General features: G+C 42.0%; 2 protein-coding genes across 5 annotated transcripts in view; one reads left to right on the forward strand and one right to left on the reverse strand.

Moving 5' to 3' along the window:
- The window catches only part of CLIC6 (chloride intracellular channel 6), a 137525-nt gene that overhangs the window by 57769 nt on the left and 60948 nt on the right, over nt 1-18808 (forward strand). The gene's annotated exons all lie outside the window — the stretch shown is intronic.
- The window catches only part of RCAN1 (regulator of calcineurin 1), a 32071-nt gene continuing 27580 nt past the window's right edge, over nt 14318-18808 (reverse strand). For both annotated transcript variants that reach the window (XM_082220548.1, XM_082220547.1), the window contains exon 4: nt 14318-18468. In XM_082220548.1, the coding sequence (XP_082076674.1) occupies nt 18290-18468 (179 nt within the window). In that variant the 3' untranslated portion in view covers nt 14318-18289. The remainder of the gene's footprint in view (nt 18469-18808) is intronic.

The following is an 18808-nucleotide window of genomic DNA, read 5'->3' on the forward strand; positions in this document are numbered from 1 at the left end:
CTATCAGCCCAAACTTGCCACTGAAGGCGAACTGCATCATTCTGAATCTAGCGTTTATGCGATAGCCTCTAAGCACACAATTGATCCCTGAAGCAGCAGGGTTTTGACTTGTTTTGTTGCATTGAAACACTTCTGGATTAGGCCCAGCACCATCAATCCAAGTTATATGTCTCTGGAATAACATGTGAACATAACTTCTTAATTTAATGTGAATCAATAGTGGCTTAGACAGTACTAAAAGGATTTGCCGCTTTCGGGATCAGGCTCTATGAGTCTTCCTGCTTAGTTGTTTTTTTATATATAAAACTCTCTTATGCTTGTCAAATAAACTTCACTTGCCACTAAACTGATTGATGATGTTCTCCTTTTCTGCACAGTTTACAAAGCATGTGGCATAATACAATTCCAAAGCAGCACAAACGGTGTGTTACTGTAGCCCAGCCTAGGACTGTGTGCTATTTATTACATGGCTGAGAGCTGCAACCTGGGAAGGGGTTGTGTTGTGGAGGTCCCCCCCCTTTTTTTTCAAAGGGAGCAGAAGGGTGGAGAGAGAGAAAAGGGAAGGAATCCCACACTCTTGTCAATCTAGATATGAAAGACTGTGAATATGCCTGGGGTCACAGATGCCTGAGGTGAGAAAAGAAGACTTCTGAGGAATGCAGCAGATGTGCGTTTCCAAAGCATTTTCCTGAGGAGAAGTGGTTTACAGTGCTGCTGAATTATGGTGCCCATTGAGCCACAGGAAGGTAGCCTATGACACAGAACTTGCCTTGAGTGGAGGGAGAGGTATTCTCCTCAGATATTATCTTTGCCTGAGGAGGAAAAAACTGAAATGATAATTGGATAAGTACTTCTTGATACCTGGGCCTAATCCTTGGAGTTATTCTCAGTACATGCAGGGAGGGAGGAGAACGTCTATAACAAAGGAGCTGAGTATATGTGGGGAAAAGGATTAACATACTACCAGGAAGAGAAGAGATAAATTTATCTGGGGCAAGGGCCAGTTCAATGCATTTTGCTACCTGAAGCATAGCACCCCCCCCATTTCATGTATCTTTCTTCTTCTTCTTCTTCTTCTTCTTCTTCTTCTTCTTCTTCTTCTTCTTCTTCTTCACCAGCGATCACTTATAGTCAAGTTTGTCTTCCGGTCTTAACAGTGAATCTTACATGACTGTGGAGGCCAATTATGGATCCACATCTCCTTCCACAGTGGGGACATAGGTTTACGGGTGGGAATTGAGCACGGTGAGGGTTTGTCAAACGTGCCTTCCTCTTAGCTTGTTTCTCCTTTTTGCTCTGAGTTCATGCTTCTTCGAAGTCCATGACACCTTTATGTTCTCCAGTTGGAGGCTGTTCTCCAGTTGGAGCGCTCACAGGCCAGTGTTTCCTAGTTATCAATGGTCATACAGTGGTACCTTGGGTTACATATGCTTCAGGTTACAGACTCCGCTGACCCAGAAATAGTACCTTGGGTTAAGAACTTTGCTTCAGGATGAGAACAGAAACCATGCTCTGGCGGCACGGTGGCAGCAGGAGGCCCTATTAGCTAAAGTGGTGCTTCAGGTTAAGAACAGTTTCAGGTTAAGAACAGACCTCCGGAACGAATTAAGTACTTAACCTGAGGTACCACTGTATTAGTTTTTTAAAGATTTGCCTTGAGAGCGTCTTTAAACCAGAAGTCAACTGACAGTAAGACTGCTTACTTCAAGATTTCACTACACCTCAAAGCAGCAGGCTAGTTTAAGGGGTGCAGAAAGGAGGAGTAAATGAACGTTTCTCCCACTGGAGGGATGTTGAAGTTGAAGTCCCCTAAACATTAGTGTGAGGACCTGCTCTTAAATTTGTTCATGAACATGTTCATAAATAATCTTGAGTTAAGAACTGCAGCTTCCTATGGACACCTCATCAGATCATAGTGAAATTCAAAGCAAGGATTTTTTGGGTGCATAGCAAACACTCCTAGCCATTATTCTACACTAGCTACCACATAAGATTTAGTTACATCAGAAAAAAGCAAGCAAACAAGAAAGAAACACAGTGTGGTTTAGTGAAGAGACCAGAAGTGGGCAATCCGTGGTCTAATTTCATTTGACCATTGACCTAATTTTATGTGGGTTGCAAGCATAGGCGCCAACTCCTTGGGGCCTTGCACCCACAAAATTCCCTATGAAGGGACTGGGCACCCACAAATTTCAGTGCCAGGGCCATGTATGCTTCATGGCATCCACAGCCCTGGGCACCCACAGTCGTGGGGCCAAGTTAGCACTCCTGGTTGCAAGGAAAAGAAAAGGGGTGTGTGAGAAAGAGAGATAAATAGGGAGGTGTCAGCAAGAAAAGTGGGGTTGCCCCCACCTTTGGCTCTAACCCCACCCATTTTCAACTCTGGCTCTGATCATTTTTCATGCCAGTCCTAGAATGCAACAGAAAAACAATTGACTGCCCTGGGATTAGACCATTAAGTGGCATACTAGGACTGGGAAGACTCGGGTTCAAAATGAAACTCCAACAACTGAGTGTCCCTCAGTGTAATCTGCCACACATGGTTGTTGCGGAGTGCGTTTATGTGTGCGTACAATACTCTACATTCCTTGGAGGAAGAGCAGTATATAAATAAAATAATGTGAAAAGAACTGATAGCTGGTCCTGAAATACTACTTATTACAAAGATAATCCACTTTCCCCGTCTGCCTTGAGCCTCAGCTTAGTATCCATTTTGTCCCAACATCTTTTGATCAAATTGTCCTTTGCCTTGTCAAGGAGAAACCTCAGGGAATTCAGCTATTTCATAACAGTAAATACAGTAAGGAATCAGAACATGTGGTCAAAAACAGAAGATACAAGCAGCCTAAACCATAACAAACAAATTGGCACTGGTACACATAGGACATCATGTGCTGTTATACATTATGTTCCTGGGATTCATGCCAGAGAACACTGAAAGATAGACCAACCCTCTAATGGAACTATTGGTACTCTAGATTGTATTCGGTTTGAGGAATGAAAGCTGGGGCTGGTGGGAATGAAATTACAAGGTGCAGCAAAATATATTATTATAATAACTTACTTGTTAATTGTAATAATTTGCCTTTGGAACTTGACAAATCATGTTCTTTTAATCTTAGGGGTGAGGACTGCATATCCACAGAAGAATTGCATAATGTTAAATGTCATTTGCATAATGTTAAGTGTCATTTACTTCATCCAAGTTGCCTGTCACAAGAAGTGTCATTCATTTTTGTTATATAAAATGACAGTCCTTTTTAGCTATTGTTCAATTAACCTTGACAGTTAACTTTATCAAAATAAAAGCTTAAGTGTTAGAGGGGGAAAAAGATATTAGAAACAAAATACACAATGAGTTAGTTATATTTAACAGTTCCTTATGTACAGCCTTCTGTGTGCTTGTAACAGATCTCGAAACTTAGTTTTTCATCACATGTGGGTTTATCTCATACTTCATAAAATTTAATAATTCTTATGGGTAAATCAATTAAGTGTGTTGACATAAATGACCCATTTGCTTTATATAGCAGGTATGAAAGTCAAAGCTAGAGGTAGTATCATAAAAACAGAGCAATTCATTTGAGAAACCAATAAACAGACTAGATTACACTTGCTCTCTGCAATCCATGTCTTAAAGACAGGTGACTATCCTGAGGTGTGGCTTAGGGCAAAAACATGGATCAGTGATGAATCAGACCCTGAGGTTTCATTCCATATCACTACTGACCTGAAGGACAGAAGGACCATAATTCTATGGTATAAAGCAAATTGTTCCAACAACAGCAGAATCAAGAGCTCAAACTGAAATCAGGAATAGTCATGTGAAAACAGCAAGTAGACAGGTGGATAGCGAAAACACACAGAGCATTTATGAGATCAAGGAGTTGGCATTACAATTCCACCAAATGCAAACAGTGTAAATGTGGACGGTACAGTCAAACCTGGGTTGTCGAACGTAATCCATTCCGGAAGTCTGTTTGATTTACAAAACGTTTGACAAGTGAGGCGCGGCTTCTGATTGGTTGCAAGAGCTTCTTGCACTCAAGCGGAAGCTGCGTCGGACATTTGATTTTCTAAAAACGTTCGGAAACCGGAGCCTTTACTTCTGGGTTTTTGGTATTTGGGAGCCAAAACGTTCCAAAACGGAGGTGTTCGGCAACCAAGATTTGACTGTATCAGGATGGTGAAATCCTAAGATTACTGTGAATAGCTCCAAATGGATCTCACCAAACTGGGTAGCAAAATGGCAAGTGAGGTTCAGTGTAATGAAATCAGTGGAGGTCTATTTGGACATATAGTGCATTTCCCCATGAGCTTTAGTTTGCCATTAACCAGCCCCCACCAGCCTGCCTCCTTACTTGCAACCATTCATGGGGTGACCGTGTCTGTCATTGAGTCTGGCTCCACCTACTGTTGGTCTCTCTTCCTTCTGTCCAATGGGCTGCAGCCACCACTGAATTAAATAGAAGGTAATATGCACTGGGGCAATATATATATATATATATATATATATATATATGCTTTCGTAGATTTTCACGGGTACAGGAATGCAGGTTTTGGTGTCTTCGGGTGTCTTCCCGTGTAAGAGTCGGGGTGTCTGTGCGACGTTTCGACGAGGTCTCACTCGTCATCTTCAGGCTGGTGCTTTCGGCTTCTTGTTACTGGAACAGAGCAGAGTCTGGTGTTTGAGTTCCTATAAATACTGTTGAGGGGTGTGGTGTATAGCCTCCAACGTTCTGGGTAGAGAGGAAGTTCCTAGATTAGTGTGCCTTTTCTTCTTTTGTTCCTTAATTACTTGAGGGATATCTTGGGTGATTTCATGAGTGATATTCTGAATATCACTGGGTGGGTCATTAATTACTTGAGGGATATCTTGGGTGATTTCATGAGTGATATTCTGAATACCACTGGGTGGGTCATTAAGTGTAGATTAGTTGCTAAAGCTTTCGTGTCTTGACCTCTTGAGCTTGTGAAGAGTTTTTCTGAGAAGATGGCTGTGCTGCATTTAGTTGTGCTCTGGCTTGGCTTCGTGTATAGGGGCGAGCTGTGGTTTTGTGCCTTGTGCCAGCCAGATCTGTGTAGGGATTGCAGGGGGGTGCAGCATCCGGAGGTGCCACTATAGTTTGGCTACTGGATGGAGTCTGTAATATGTCTGTGGAGAGGGTCTGGGTTTGGGTCTGGTGTGGTTGATTGGTGACGGCGTTCTGTGTGCCTCTGGTTCTGGTGTCGGTTTTTGTGGGGAGGGCTAATTTCCAGATGTCTGGCAGGTGGGACGTGTCGTCACGCTTGTTCATGTTGTGAGGGTGTTTCTCTATCTCGATGGCTTCCATGGAAACCAAAAAATAGCCAATATGGCAACCAAAAAATAGCCAATATCCTCAGAAACCCAAAAGACAAAATCCAGCTGGAAAACCAAGGGGTCTATGAAATACCCTGCAAAGTCTGCCCAGCCACGTACATTGGACAAACAAACAGACGAATAAATGCATGTATCGCAGAACACAAGAATGCCGTCAAAAAAGAAGAAAAAACTTCCTCTCTTTTCCAACACATGAAAGAAACAGGACACGAAATTAATTTTGCAGATTCCAAATTGCTCTTTAACATGGAACATCACCACAAGAGAATAATCATGGAAGCCATCGAGATAGAGAAACACCCTCACAACATGAACAAGCGTGACGACACGTCCCACCTGCCAGACATCTGGAAATTAGCTCTCCCCACAAAAACCGACACCAGAACCAGAGGCACACAGAACGCCGTCACCAATCAACCACACCAGACCCAAACCCAGACCCTCTCCACAGACATATTACAGACTCCATCCAGTAGCCAAACTATAGTGGCACCTCCGGATGCTGCACCCCCCTGCAATCCCTACACAGATCTGGCTGGCACAAGGCACAAAACCACAGCTCGCCCCTATACACGAAGCCAAGCCAGAGCACAACTAAATGCAGCACAGCCATCTTCTCAGAAAAACTCTTCACAAGCTCAAGAGGTCAAGACACGAAAGCTTTAGCAACTAATCTACACTTAATGACCCACCCAGTGGTATTCAGAATATCACTCATGAAATCACCCAAGATATCCCTCAAGTAATTAAGGAACAAAAGAAGAAAAGGCACACTAATCTAGGAACTTCCTCTCTGCCCAGAACGTTGGAGGCTATACACCACACCCCTCAACAGTATTTATAGGAACTCAAACACCAGACTCTGCTCTGTTCCAGTAACAAGAAGCCGAAAGCACCAGCCTGAAGATGACGAGTGAGACCTCGTCGAAACGTCGCACAGACACCCCGACTCTTACACGGGAAGACACCCGAAGACACCAAAACCTGCATATATATATATATATATATATATATATATATATATATATATATCCCAAACACATCCAAAACACATTTAAACTGATGGAGTTTGAACTGGTGGTGTTGATCTGGCAAAGGTATCTTGGTTTAGCGAGTAAATAGTTCAGTAAGTTCTTGGGATTGTGTGTGAGGAGCATCAGTTCAGACTCCTTGTGATATGACAGCAGTTTAAAAAGCCAATCAGGGAGAAAAGATGCCTTAGGAGGGACATTAGATGTTTATAAAATTATTCATAACATAGACATAATGCTCCCATAATGCTAGAAACTGTGGTCACCTAATGAATTTAACTGGCAGACAGTTAATGTATTTCCTCATACAATGCTTAATTTTTGGACTTCACTGCCATCTTTTTAAAGAACGAATGTGAGTACTCTACAATAAGTGAGAGTAGAGGGCAGTATCCAACTAAACAGTTTTGCTTAGTGCAAGCAGTTTGAACTGCACAACAGCCCTCTTTCTCCTCTCCTGGCACCCCTTCCTCAAACTCTTTAAGGAGTGAGGGGAAGGCCAGGACAGGCAATGTGGAGGGAGGAGAGAGAGAAAGAGAGGATGTTCTTTGGTAGGCAAAAGCGCCTGCATTAGTGGAACTGTTCAGTTGGGTACCACGCTTCATCTCCAGCATGCTGGCTCTACCTACATCCAGAAAAATCTTGAATATATTATTCAACAAAGATGAAAACAAACGTAGGTAGGTCTAATAGGAAGACTGAAAAAGCGGGGTGTGGAGTGCGGAGACAATTTTATTGCTCTCTGGAACCACCAAACCAACATTAAGAGGGCAATATGAATGTGTTCTGTGTCTAAGAGAATTTGAAATGTTTTTGTTTTATTTTGTTTTTCTGCAATCTCACTTTCCAAGATCTATGTTTAAGCTTGGCACAATCTGTGCTGCTCTGTATCTTGGGTAATGCAGGGAGGACGCTGTTGTAAGCTGAAACACATCAGCAGTTATTTGGAGGAATCCAGGTCAGCCAAGCTTTTATGTCATCCATAATGTCAAGCTGCCAGTGATTTATACCAAGATGCACTGTCATTCTGGCACTAGCGGAAACATATTGCTGAGTGGGCATTAAGTAATGCAAGTAAATAAGCTTTGGCACACGGCCTTTTTGACTTAGTGTGGTTGTTGGGTGAGGTGTGCACAACTTTTTGCCCTTTCCACTGCAAAGGAATTCAGAAGTTGTGTAGATGACCAATATCCTAACTCAGATCCATCTGAACCCAGTAAGTTTTAGTGGAGTAGTTAAAGGACAGAACTATTAGAAGAGAATAAAATAGATAGCTACCAAAACCAAAGCAGTAGTTGGGAGTTTTTACCCAATTTCTGAAGGCATTCAATGCTTTGGAAACATTACAGAAATTACTAACATTAAAATTTGAATTGTCCACATCTGTAAATCAAACGAACATACTGTTGCATGCCACCCCAATGTTTCCATATTTCCTTTTGGGAATGAAGCACAGTAGAGACTGGTGTTTTTCTGATAAATGGTTTATTTACAAATATATACAACCTGACCCTACAATAGAGGGGTTTACAGTGTCAGCACTCCCAAAAGTTCTTGCTTCTCCCATAGCCACAACTTTGGATTCAACCATTTCTCTGCTACTCTGCCTTTATTCCTTCCCACTATCTGTGACTTGAGGGAGGGGCTCCCATTTGCATCTCCCTCAGAGCCCCTTCCTTTGGTCTCCTAGGAAGCTAGCCTGGCCCGATTAGCTTTTTGGATACAGGGATTAGATGTCCGGCATCCAGCTGAACACTCAAAACCTTGATTAAATCCCAACACTTACTGGATCCAGGAATTATAGGAGTCTGGCACCCACCAACTCATAAAAGTGATGGGACTTATTAGGAATTTCTGTGTAGCTGCCACAGAATGTCTGTGTAAAGGAGTCTGTACGCCTGTGGTTGGTGGTGCAAGGGGCTGGGCTACCCACCCTGGGAGAAATGCAATGCCCCAGTCATTCAGTCTCTCTCTCTCCCCCGACCTTTGGGCTATCACATTAGGAAGTGTATTAGAATTCACATGCATTGGGTCATTGGGCTGCTTCTGTGTTCTTTTTAGCTGTATATATGGAAGTTGTATGTTGCCTTCTGGAATAAGTTTAATCAGCCTGGAAGGAGGCACCACACTGGGCCTGTCTCTTTCTTCGCAGGTCACCACTGACAGCAAACCATCTGGGCAAGTTGTCTTTCAGTCAAATTTGGCCACCATTCCTGAGCTTAGCATTGATGAAACCCACAGTTCCCCAGAACTCGGTTTGAAAAGCACTGTTCTAAACCACTGGGAATGATGCAGAAAGTGTCAGTATTTTCATCCCTCCCATTGCAAAGATTACCAGATCATGTTTGTTTTACTTTCTGTCTCTGAGAAAGGAGGGGGCGGAAACCACTCTCCCAGACTTCCATCCCTAGCATTGTGTCCTGGTTTTTTTGGTCTGTCTAGGGACTAGATGGCAGTATGAGAGAGCTGATTCTCTCATGCATGTTTGTTATGTTCTTTTATTTTGTTTAATCAGTAGGAATAAAATTAGGTATGCAACAAAACCTCCACAGTTTTGTTTCCGTTGCTCTGCTGCTTTTGAGGTGCTCACAATAGCAAATAGTAAATGTAAGAAAGCACCAGGACCTGTTCCAGGGGAATGCTGTGCTGCTGTTCCTGTGTTCCTGCGATCGGAAGGTCGAAGAAAGTGCTCCCGACACCCAGTCCATGCAGGCGCTGAAGATGTGGGCTGTATATGGGTGTACGGTCAGAAAGATCCTGTGCATAGCAGCTACTCACAAGTAGTGCGCATAGGCTCACTGCCAGAGTTGGTCACATCTTGGCTTTTACTGAATTGCTTCCTTAAAAAACAACACTTCTCTTCACAATTAGAAGTGTTTTTAGTTCTTTGCAGTCATGTTCATCCCCAAATCATTTGCCCCTGGATAAACATGAAGCAGTTTTCCTGGCTAGTTAAGCCACATTTTTCTGGAGCAACTTCACTGGAGTTCATCAAGCAGCTTGCTTCCTGTTTATCAAGGAGTAAACTGTAAATATATTATCATAAAGTGACCAACAGTGGATCCATGTTAGTCAGGCCGCAGCTCGCGTGGCTCCTGCCTTAGAGCAAGCAGTTGAGCCAGAGGCGTCTCTTCCTGCTCTATAATCCAGGGCTTTGATTTTGTGGTCTGTGACAATGCCCTTGGCTTCCTTCCTTCACTAGGAGAACAAAGTGCATGAGCTGGCATGTTTGGTGCACCTGATGTGGGATGGCTGTATTTGCATAATAAGAATAGCTTTTAACTTAGGTGACTCCTCTTCCTCTGTTAAACACTCCTACGTACAGCCCCCGCATCCGCTGAGATCCTGAAAGGTGCTGATGTGGGCGAGGAACAGGCCAATAAGCTGTTGAAAGAGGCACATCTGTTTTTCCTCATTAGCATAGTTAGCATTCTCAGAGGAGCAACCTGAGGCTATAGATAGGCAAATTAAGTTGTGCTGGATTGAGACAAGTTGGAGGGAGTCGAGGACATGATAACACAAACACTTCAAAATGAACTTCCCTTCAAAACAAATCTACTATTATTTGTGCCTTGTTGAATAACTTCTTCCTCCGAATAATAATAATAAATTTTTGTGCTGTCTTGCATCACACTCCTTGCTTTTGAACTTTTTGTCTGCATGCTGATGAATGAAGTTGTAATGCAACGTGGGTAAGAGATGCATTACACCAACTACAAAGGCTCGCTTGTAAAATAATATGTGCTTCGTTAAAGTAAGCAGACACAGCAGCCATTCTGCACAGATTACTGTACACAGCAACACGAGACCAAAGAATTATGAGGGGAGATTTACTGACCTACATACTGCAACTGTATTAGTAGTGGCAGGCTATAATTAAAAGTTGCATCAATGTTTCCATATGCAACACATTGTTAGAGAAATGCAGGATTGTTATGTACCAGTTAATAACAGAAGGTGCTGATGGTGGTTGATGAACCTCTGAAGGGCTGGGTTTGAGGGCTCAGTTATACCAGTGGAAAATTGCAAGGCAGGCGGGGGTGTGTGTGGAGAATTTGGGGCTCAACTGTATTTGAATACAGAAGCATTTGAGCTAAGAACTCTCTAGGAGTAAGAGGCAGAGGAGAAGGGACTTCGGGTGCTTTCAGACTGTTCCTATTTTAGGGTGGGATTCAATCACATACCAGGGAATTCAGGTTGTGCATTTATTGTTGATTGTGAGGTCTTGCACAAGCAGCCAGCTCCCTCCAATGATCAGACTTTTTTTGCAATGAAGAAAGTGATGAGAAAATGTGCTGGAAAGCATGGGCTGACACTTCGATGCAATGTCATCTAATCTCCCCACGAACAAATCTGAATGAATGCTCAATCAATGGTCAACATCATCTAATTTCCCTGCAAAGAAATTGGAATGAAAGCTCCATAAACATGTCATCTGGAAGCACCTTTAGTTCCCATCCTTCCTTGCCTCAAGTGACACGGGAGCCCAGTCACCACTCTCCTTCAGCCTTGGAAGGGAAAAGAAAAGAGTTTGTATGGATGTTTCCACATATGAAATGGAACAAGTTGTTTGTACCTTTCTTTTCTTATTCAAACAGATGTGCTTAGAACAAGATAAAGTCATTATTGCATAGAGTTGCAATGCTGCAAAGTAACCACATCAGCATTCCAGTAAATTGGTGGTGAATTTGGCTGTTATGATAATTGCATGTCTAGACAAACAAGTATGGGTGCATTGCTCCTTTGGCATGATTGTGGAGGCAGGCAAAATTATGTTTGTTTGGATGTGCTTTGAAGAGTAATGAGGTCTCAGCTAATTGTGGCTGAGATCTGAAGTTCTGCTGGCAAGAGTGTTTTTATCCGATTTTCTGACTGGGTTTGTTTAACTCTAGGCTGGCATTCTCTTAGGCTGTAAAATACCTTGTTTAATTTGAAAGAAATGATTATCATAAAAACTATTAAAGGAAAATAATACAAATGGCAGTAAATGTGAGCAACTTCTGTCTCTGAATAAAATATGCTAGTCTTATCTAACACCATACTAGTGAGTTCTTGTTTTGGAACTTTTTATCCTCGTGTTTTGTGTACATGTACAGCCTATTTCCAGCCACACATCACAAAGCACAGACTTTTGTGACACTGAAGACAACAAACAGACAGAGGGACAACAGACCATTAAGACATAAGCGCTAACTTGAACAAAATATTGGGGGGCTCTGGAAAAGCATAATCCACAATAATTTATTTTGCTGGAATGTAGGCAGTTCATGGGCTTTGACAATCCTTTTAACCAATATGCTTCCCACTTTGTAGTTATGCGTTTTGATTTTTGTCAGTTTTGACTAAAATTTTATGTTTGGGGAATTTGTTTAGCTTGCAGCTTTATTTATCCTGACCCGATGGCTCTTATCCCCTCTCTCCTTTCATGATGCCTCTCAAGAATCTTCACAGGGTAAATTCACCCATGGTGTTATCACAACAGGACACTGGAGGAGGAATCCAGGGCTTTGCTCAGCAGAATGTGCAGGAGGGACTCCAAATGTAGAAAAGCAGGCTTAGCACATTATGAAGCAACTGTAGTTGCCTGCAGTGCTATTTTTCTAGAAAAAGAGGTGCTGGAACCCACCACAAACAACTCCCTTGTTCTCTTATAATGGCAATGGTGTCCAATGGTGCTGGAGCTGAGTTCTGGTGAGTTCCTGCTAAAAAAAAAAAGCCCTGGTTGCAGGATCAACAAAAGAGGGGAGCTTCCATATGTCCATTAAGCCCAGAGTCTAAAATGGCCTAATTGTGCCACTTCAGAGTCATGGAGTTTACCAACTGATTTGCCCAGGTGATGTATTGCGAAAGTTTAGCAAGGCCCTGACTAGTAGGTGAGAGAGCTCCATGACTCAACATAGAAAGGTGCATTGCCTCTCATTCCTCTCCCAAAAACCTCATGAATTGATCTACTGACTGACTTCTCCCCCCATCGGTTACTAACATTCCCCCCCCAACTGGTGCTGTTTCTGTGCTTTTAACAGCTATGTGACATGCACAGAAAGTAAGCAGGTAAACTCTGGCAAGAAGTGGCAGAACAAGCTTCACTGGGTAAATTTCTTGTGGGCTGAAGTTTTGTTGGAGTAGGGCCAGTAAAACTTGGTGATCTCAGCCAGTTTCCCTCCTATTCCCAGCATAGGAGCCAACTCCTAGGAGCCAAGGGGGCTTCAGCCCACCCCCCATAAAATATTTGAGGGGGCCGAGTCCCCCCATTTGATGGGCGTGAATGCACCATATAATGTGATCAATTATGCAGGGTGGATCTTACCCCCCCCCCATAATTTTATTCAGGTTGGCACCCGATTCCCAGATAACTGCTTCTTGCTTCGTAGACGTCGTCAACAACCTTTTTGGGTCCTGTTGGCACATTTGCAAACCAGAAAACCTGTTATGGACACCAGACTAGCCAGGCATGCAGTGCAACCTGGTCTACTAGATATAACAGAATGCTTTTCTAAGCCTAATTTCAGTTGGGAAACAAAAAGCTGCTGTGCCAACCATGTTCCCAGGGGCACCACATTGGCAACCCTCAATATACATTCTCAGTAATTATTGTTCTTAATTAGCTCTATATTGAAGATGGAAGGACAAAGGGCAGGCTGAATCTGAGTGAAAGGTACTTGCCCCTTGGTAACCTGGTAAAGTTCATAGCTGAGGTGATATTTCAACCAGGGGAAGGGCCCTACATAGCTCAGTGACAGAGCATCTGCTTTGCATGCAGAAAGTTCCAGATTTCCTGGCATTTCCTTGTAGGTCTGGGAATGTCTGAAACCCTGGGGAGCTAGTGCCAGTCAGTGTAAAAATAAGACTGGGCTAGATGTGTCAATAGCAGTGGCATAGCAAAGGAGGGCTAGGGGCGCTGTGGCCCTGGGTGCAAATTTCTGAGGGGGTGTGACCAGGCTCCCACATGACAGGCTCCCTCATCCAAGGCTAGAGCTGCAGGGAGGCAGGCTGAGCCTGTCTCTGGGTTACCCAAGAGGGAGGGAGAAGAAGGAGAAGAAGGAGAAGGAGAAGGAGAAGAAGAAGAGGAGGAGGAGGAGGAGTTTGGATTTGATATTCCACTTTATCACTACCCTAAGGAGTCTCAAAGCAGCTAACAATCACCTTCTCCCTTCCTCCCCCACAACAAACACTCTGTGAGGTGAGTGGGGCTGAGAGACTTCAGAAAAGTGTAACTGGCCCAAGGTCACCCAGCAGCTGCATGTGGAGGAGCGGGGAAGCGAACCCAGTTCACCAGATTATGAGTCTAGCAGCAACCTGAGGAGGGAAGGAGAGAGGGGATGGTGGGAAAGCACTGCCAGAGCCATATGCATTGCCCAGAATGCCTTGCCGCAAGGTGACACAGTGGCGCTCCTGGCTTCACATTTCTCTGCCTTATCTCTGCTCCCAGGTTTGGGCTAGTTTGCAAGAAGAGACTCCTTGATTAGGCACTGGCCAGTGAAGGGACTGACCACTGTCCAGTTCAACACTGGCCCCACCCCGAGTGCCAACAACCCATGTTACACCCCTGCTTTCTGAAGAACTTATTATGCAATATGCTGGGACAACTTGAATATTTGCAGTGTTTTTCAGCTTTTTTTGTTGCTAGAGAGGTAACGTTTTTAAAGGGTATTGATAAAACAAGTTGCTCTTGATCAGGTTCTTATTAAATATTCTTGGTGGGACAGAGCCTCTAGCTTATCATCACCATCCTCAAAAAAAAATCAAATCAAATCAGTGTTATATTCCTGGATATTTAGCTCCACCTGCAGGACAAGGAAAGTATCTCTACTAACAAGTTTTCAGACTCTTCATTTTGAATAGAAGAATCAAAGTTAAGCATCTAGGTTTTTTTCTTTCCGGTTTCTGATTCAGGAGATTTAATAATAAACACAACACAAACACATGCCTTTTTGTAGAATTTATATTATAAAGTATGAAAGTCTCTATGCACATTTGCCCATAGCAATTGAACAAAACATATAACATTGGATATCTCAAGCAGACCCCATTTCACCCACAGGAGCAATAAAAATAAATAGGCTAGGTTGGATTTCTATGCATACGTGGCATTTTATATGGTTATTTCTGTGACTGCTGAGTTTCCTGCTCTACTGTTTAAACACAAACAAACCAAAAAATCTGGAAAGATAATATATACGCTGACCATTTATTTTGTAAGAATCATGAACTCCCTTCATAACCTCTTTATCAATGCAAATGAATCAAGCAAGGAAAGGATCTGAAATGAAAAGTCAAGGGCTGGAATGTTCCACTCACATGCAAGGACTTTGCTGCTAACATTTCAAATATTTCACTTGTAAACTAGAAAATTGGGGTGCAGATATTTTAAATTTTACATCTCTGAACATGTGCCCTATTTCTACGAGCTGCAACCAATTCATACCATCATTCCTTTTGAATTTATTACATTTGATATAAAAATATGTCTATTTAAATATGGACAAAATTGTGCACATTTTTTTTAAAAAAAGCTATCATAAAAAAGTACTGCAAATAATAAACATGTGCTAAAAAGTTGTGTTCATAGCAATAAGTAGTAATTAAATTAAGATGCAAGCATGGGCAATTCCTGGAACTCCCTAGTCCCCACTCTCCATGAGCCAGGAGCACTTCTGTTCAATACTGCTCATTTACACACCAACTAAACTTGCGTAATATTTCAGCCTACTTAAGTTCACCAAGCCTGCCATTTGCTTCATGCGGCATCTTAGATATAACACTAGAAACCACACCTCTATGTGTTTTCTCATTATCATTAAAGAAAATTAGGTGGGATGCAAAGGAACACTGCTAGGTTCAGAAGAATTATTCGATTACTAAATTCCAATCAAAAGCTGTATCCATGTACAACTACAAGAGGAAGGACCACCAGAAAGTTTTGCCATGTGCAGGCAAGCTAGTAACAAGTCAGGCATGGGGAGGTGGTCTTCCTATCAGCCAGCTTGGCCAATGATGAGGAATGATGGAAGCTGTCATCCAACAACAGCTGGAGGGCCACAGATTCCCTATCCCTGCGGTGGATAATTAGATAAAGAATGCACTACAGTAGCTCAGCTGTTGCTCTGGTCCGTTCCTGGGCTATCTAAAGGGACTAAGGCTACAGCAAACCACATAGCCTTGCCTTCTTTCAATAGCAAGCCCTGTACACCAGCTGAATGAACTGACGTGAGACAGGATGAGTAGAGCATTGGCTAACATGTAAGATGAGCCTGTTGGATCCGGCCAGTGGCCCCTCTAGTCAAGCATCCTGTTTCCACAGTGGCCAACCAGATACCGGTGGGATACTCAGAAGCAGGACTTCAGCACAAGAGCATTCTCCCCGCCTGCCATTCCTCTCTTGCTGCTGCAATGTACGATATCACATCTTGCCACAGCGAAGTATTTTCCAAGGGCTGCATGTCATAAGGTGGACTGGTTTTATAAGCAAATAGCATATTGTGTCTTGTTTACGTTCTGTATTTAATACATGACAATTAGGTAGTAATTCATCAGTGTAGGATCAGGCATAGCCAAACTTGGCCCTCCAGCTGTTTTGTGACTACAACTCCCATCATCCCTAGCTAACAGGACCAGTGGTCAGGGATGATGGGAATTGTAGTCACAAAACATCTGGAGGGCCAAGTTTGGCCATGCCTGGTGTAGGTAAACTCTATAAAGCAGTCCAGCTGACATACCTGAACATTTGGGTTCAGTGGGACTAAGGACTGCCGCTTTCCCTATATAGTTAGACAGCTTAAATCATTGATATCAATGGCACTGAAGGAGCCCTATTTGCAGGATTGCAACTTAAAGAAAATTAAGCCCTAATGACCTCAACAGCATTTACTTGTAAGTTTAAATAACCTTAAATAGTCATCCAGCTTAACTGGTCTGTAGAGTGGGCATTTAAAACATTTATAAATATAGGAGCCGTTTATACAGTGTAAGAAAAAGGCAGTAATACAATCAAGATCTGCAGCATGACATCCTGGAGCTTTTTGGTTGCCCTTTGAAAGAAAACAAATACATACTGTTGTTTCATTTGTACTTGTATTGAATGGACTTCATAGTTTTTAAAAACACACATCTTGGGCAAAGCTGGAATATTACAAATACAGTACACTCTGTACTGCTGACTTAATCGAGCTATTTATACTATCCTGGCTACATCTGTTCCGAGAAGGATGGTACACCTCATAGTGAAAAACCCTCTCATTAAAATTTCTCTGACAGAACAGGTTCTCTTAAAACAGAGCTCCCACTGACATCTGCATGGAAATATCCAGCTTCTTATAGTTTCTAGAAATGTACAAGCAGCACGAAATCCCTCACATTAGGAAAAAAACAAACAGAGAAAAAACCTTTGCTTAGACATCACAAATTGTGAAATGTTTATTTTTAAAAGCCTTTTAAAATTCATTTCAATAATCCATTCTAAAAGAAAACTCCTAGAAATACTTGATGTGGGATGTCACTGTGCAGTAAATTTTGCTTGTAAATATGGTACAAAAAAGCTTGAACACCATTTACCGCTAGACTGTTAGCAGTAGCTAATAAATTGCTGCTCAGACACAAAGCACTAAAAAGAGAAGAAAAAGCATTGTGGCTCTGCATCAAACAATGGGAAATATACTTACTTGATGATGCTTTAGCAGAAAATATTTGATATAACTATCTACTGCCAATTAAAAAATTAAATAATCTTACAGCTAGTGCAACAATCCTCCCAGGAATTCATGAGGAAAAGGCACTCCAACCTTCACAAATGCCACATTTCACATTTGTTTTCACACTAGATGTGCTCAAGCACCATTAACAACATTTAAACACCAACAGTTATAAATTTACAAGTTTGTGGCTAGGGCAAGCTTATATTCTCTCTCAGTTGTGAACTGTAACAACACAGTGTCAGCTTTATCTGCGGGTTTCTTGTACTTCTGATCGGTAAAGAAGTCAAGGTATTTTAAATCAATATTAAATAATGTTATTTAGAATAATTTAAAATTGTCAACCCACTTAAAATGTGCACAAGTGTTTTATAGGTTTTCTAGATAAACCATGCATTGGCAGTTAACATTAAAAGGGGATATTGCACATAACTTCACTAAAAATCTGTCCCCACTGAAAAATGAATGCCAATACAAACATAATTCAGAAGGAAAACTGATAAATCAGTATTTGAGATAATGTAAAACTGGAAAATGCAGAGGAAGTTAAACTTCTCAAGTTTTACAGGCATGCACAAAATCTAATAGAAAAAAATGATTAAATATATCTTACTGTGGTTAATATTCAATGTTAGTCATACTCAGAGTAGACACATCAAGTCCACTGATTTCAATGGGTCAACTCGGGTTATGACTAATGTTGGACATCACCCTTTTGCATTAAAATCATCTCTTTACCACCATAAGTCATATACAAGCTGCAATTTCTAACATACTTACTTGTATGCCCTACTGATTCCAATGGAGTGTATTTATCAGTGAGTGTATTTTAGAATGGCAATCATGCTAACTTATGAATTGGAGGACTTTATCAGGGACATACATAAATAGGGAAGGCATCCTCAGCTGCTTTGTAACAGAAGTCTGGAGTATCTGAAAATAGCCCTAAAGCACAACAGTACATGCTTTTTGCCCCAATGCCACTATTTAATCATTCTCCAGGACAACCATTCAGAAGTTCATTTTGGGATTGGTCTTGTCAGCCAACGTGCAGCATTAAAACAAACAAATGAAGACATTCCCTTTCTTAAAACATCTGTATGTTAGAATTGCTGCTTCCACCTCTAATGTCATCAGATTTATGATGTCATTTCCTCAATGTCTCCCTTGAGCATGCAAGTTTGGAACATTTCAAAGCTCTACGTAGTTCAACTTTGGTAAGAAGGAGTATAGTCTGGCCTTCTGGTTTGAATAATTTTTGGTTTGGGTTTTGCTTTCTTGGCGTCTTTTTTCTCTGCGTCTGCCTCACGTTCTTCATTCGTGTCACACACGTGGACAACAACACTGGGAGTAGTTTCTGTTGCAGCATGAAGTTCATACTGGTCCCCTAAAATGTTTTTAAAAATAGCAACAGTGGTAAGACAACTGTAGATATAAAATACTTGTACATTTCCCCCAGTAGAACTAATAGCTCTGTGTTGTTCTGAGGAAAGGGAGGCATTAGAGCTCCTTTCCCTGATCTTCAGAGCAGTTGCACGGAGCAGCTCATTGTTTATTTTTAAACAGTAGGATAACATGATCATGGGTTACCCCTTTTTAATCCTGATTGCTACCTCTCAACTTCCAGTTATGAACTCACAAATCAGCAATAGTTTCTCACATCCTGGGGAGCTATGGGGTGTTTCATTCTCCTTTTCAAATTTTGCTTCTTCAGCAAGTGAAAGTTA

Source organism: Podarcis vaucheri, assembly GCF_965113315.1.
Source record: "Podarcis vaucheri genome assembly, chromosome: 4".
Classification (NCBI taxonomy): Eukaryota; Metazoa; Chordata; class Lepidosauria; order Squamata; family Lacertidae; genus Podarcis; species Podarcis vaucheri.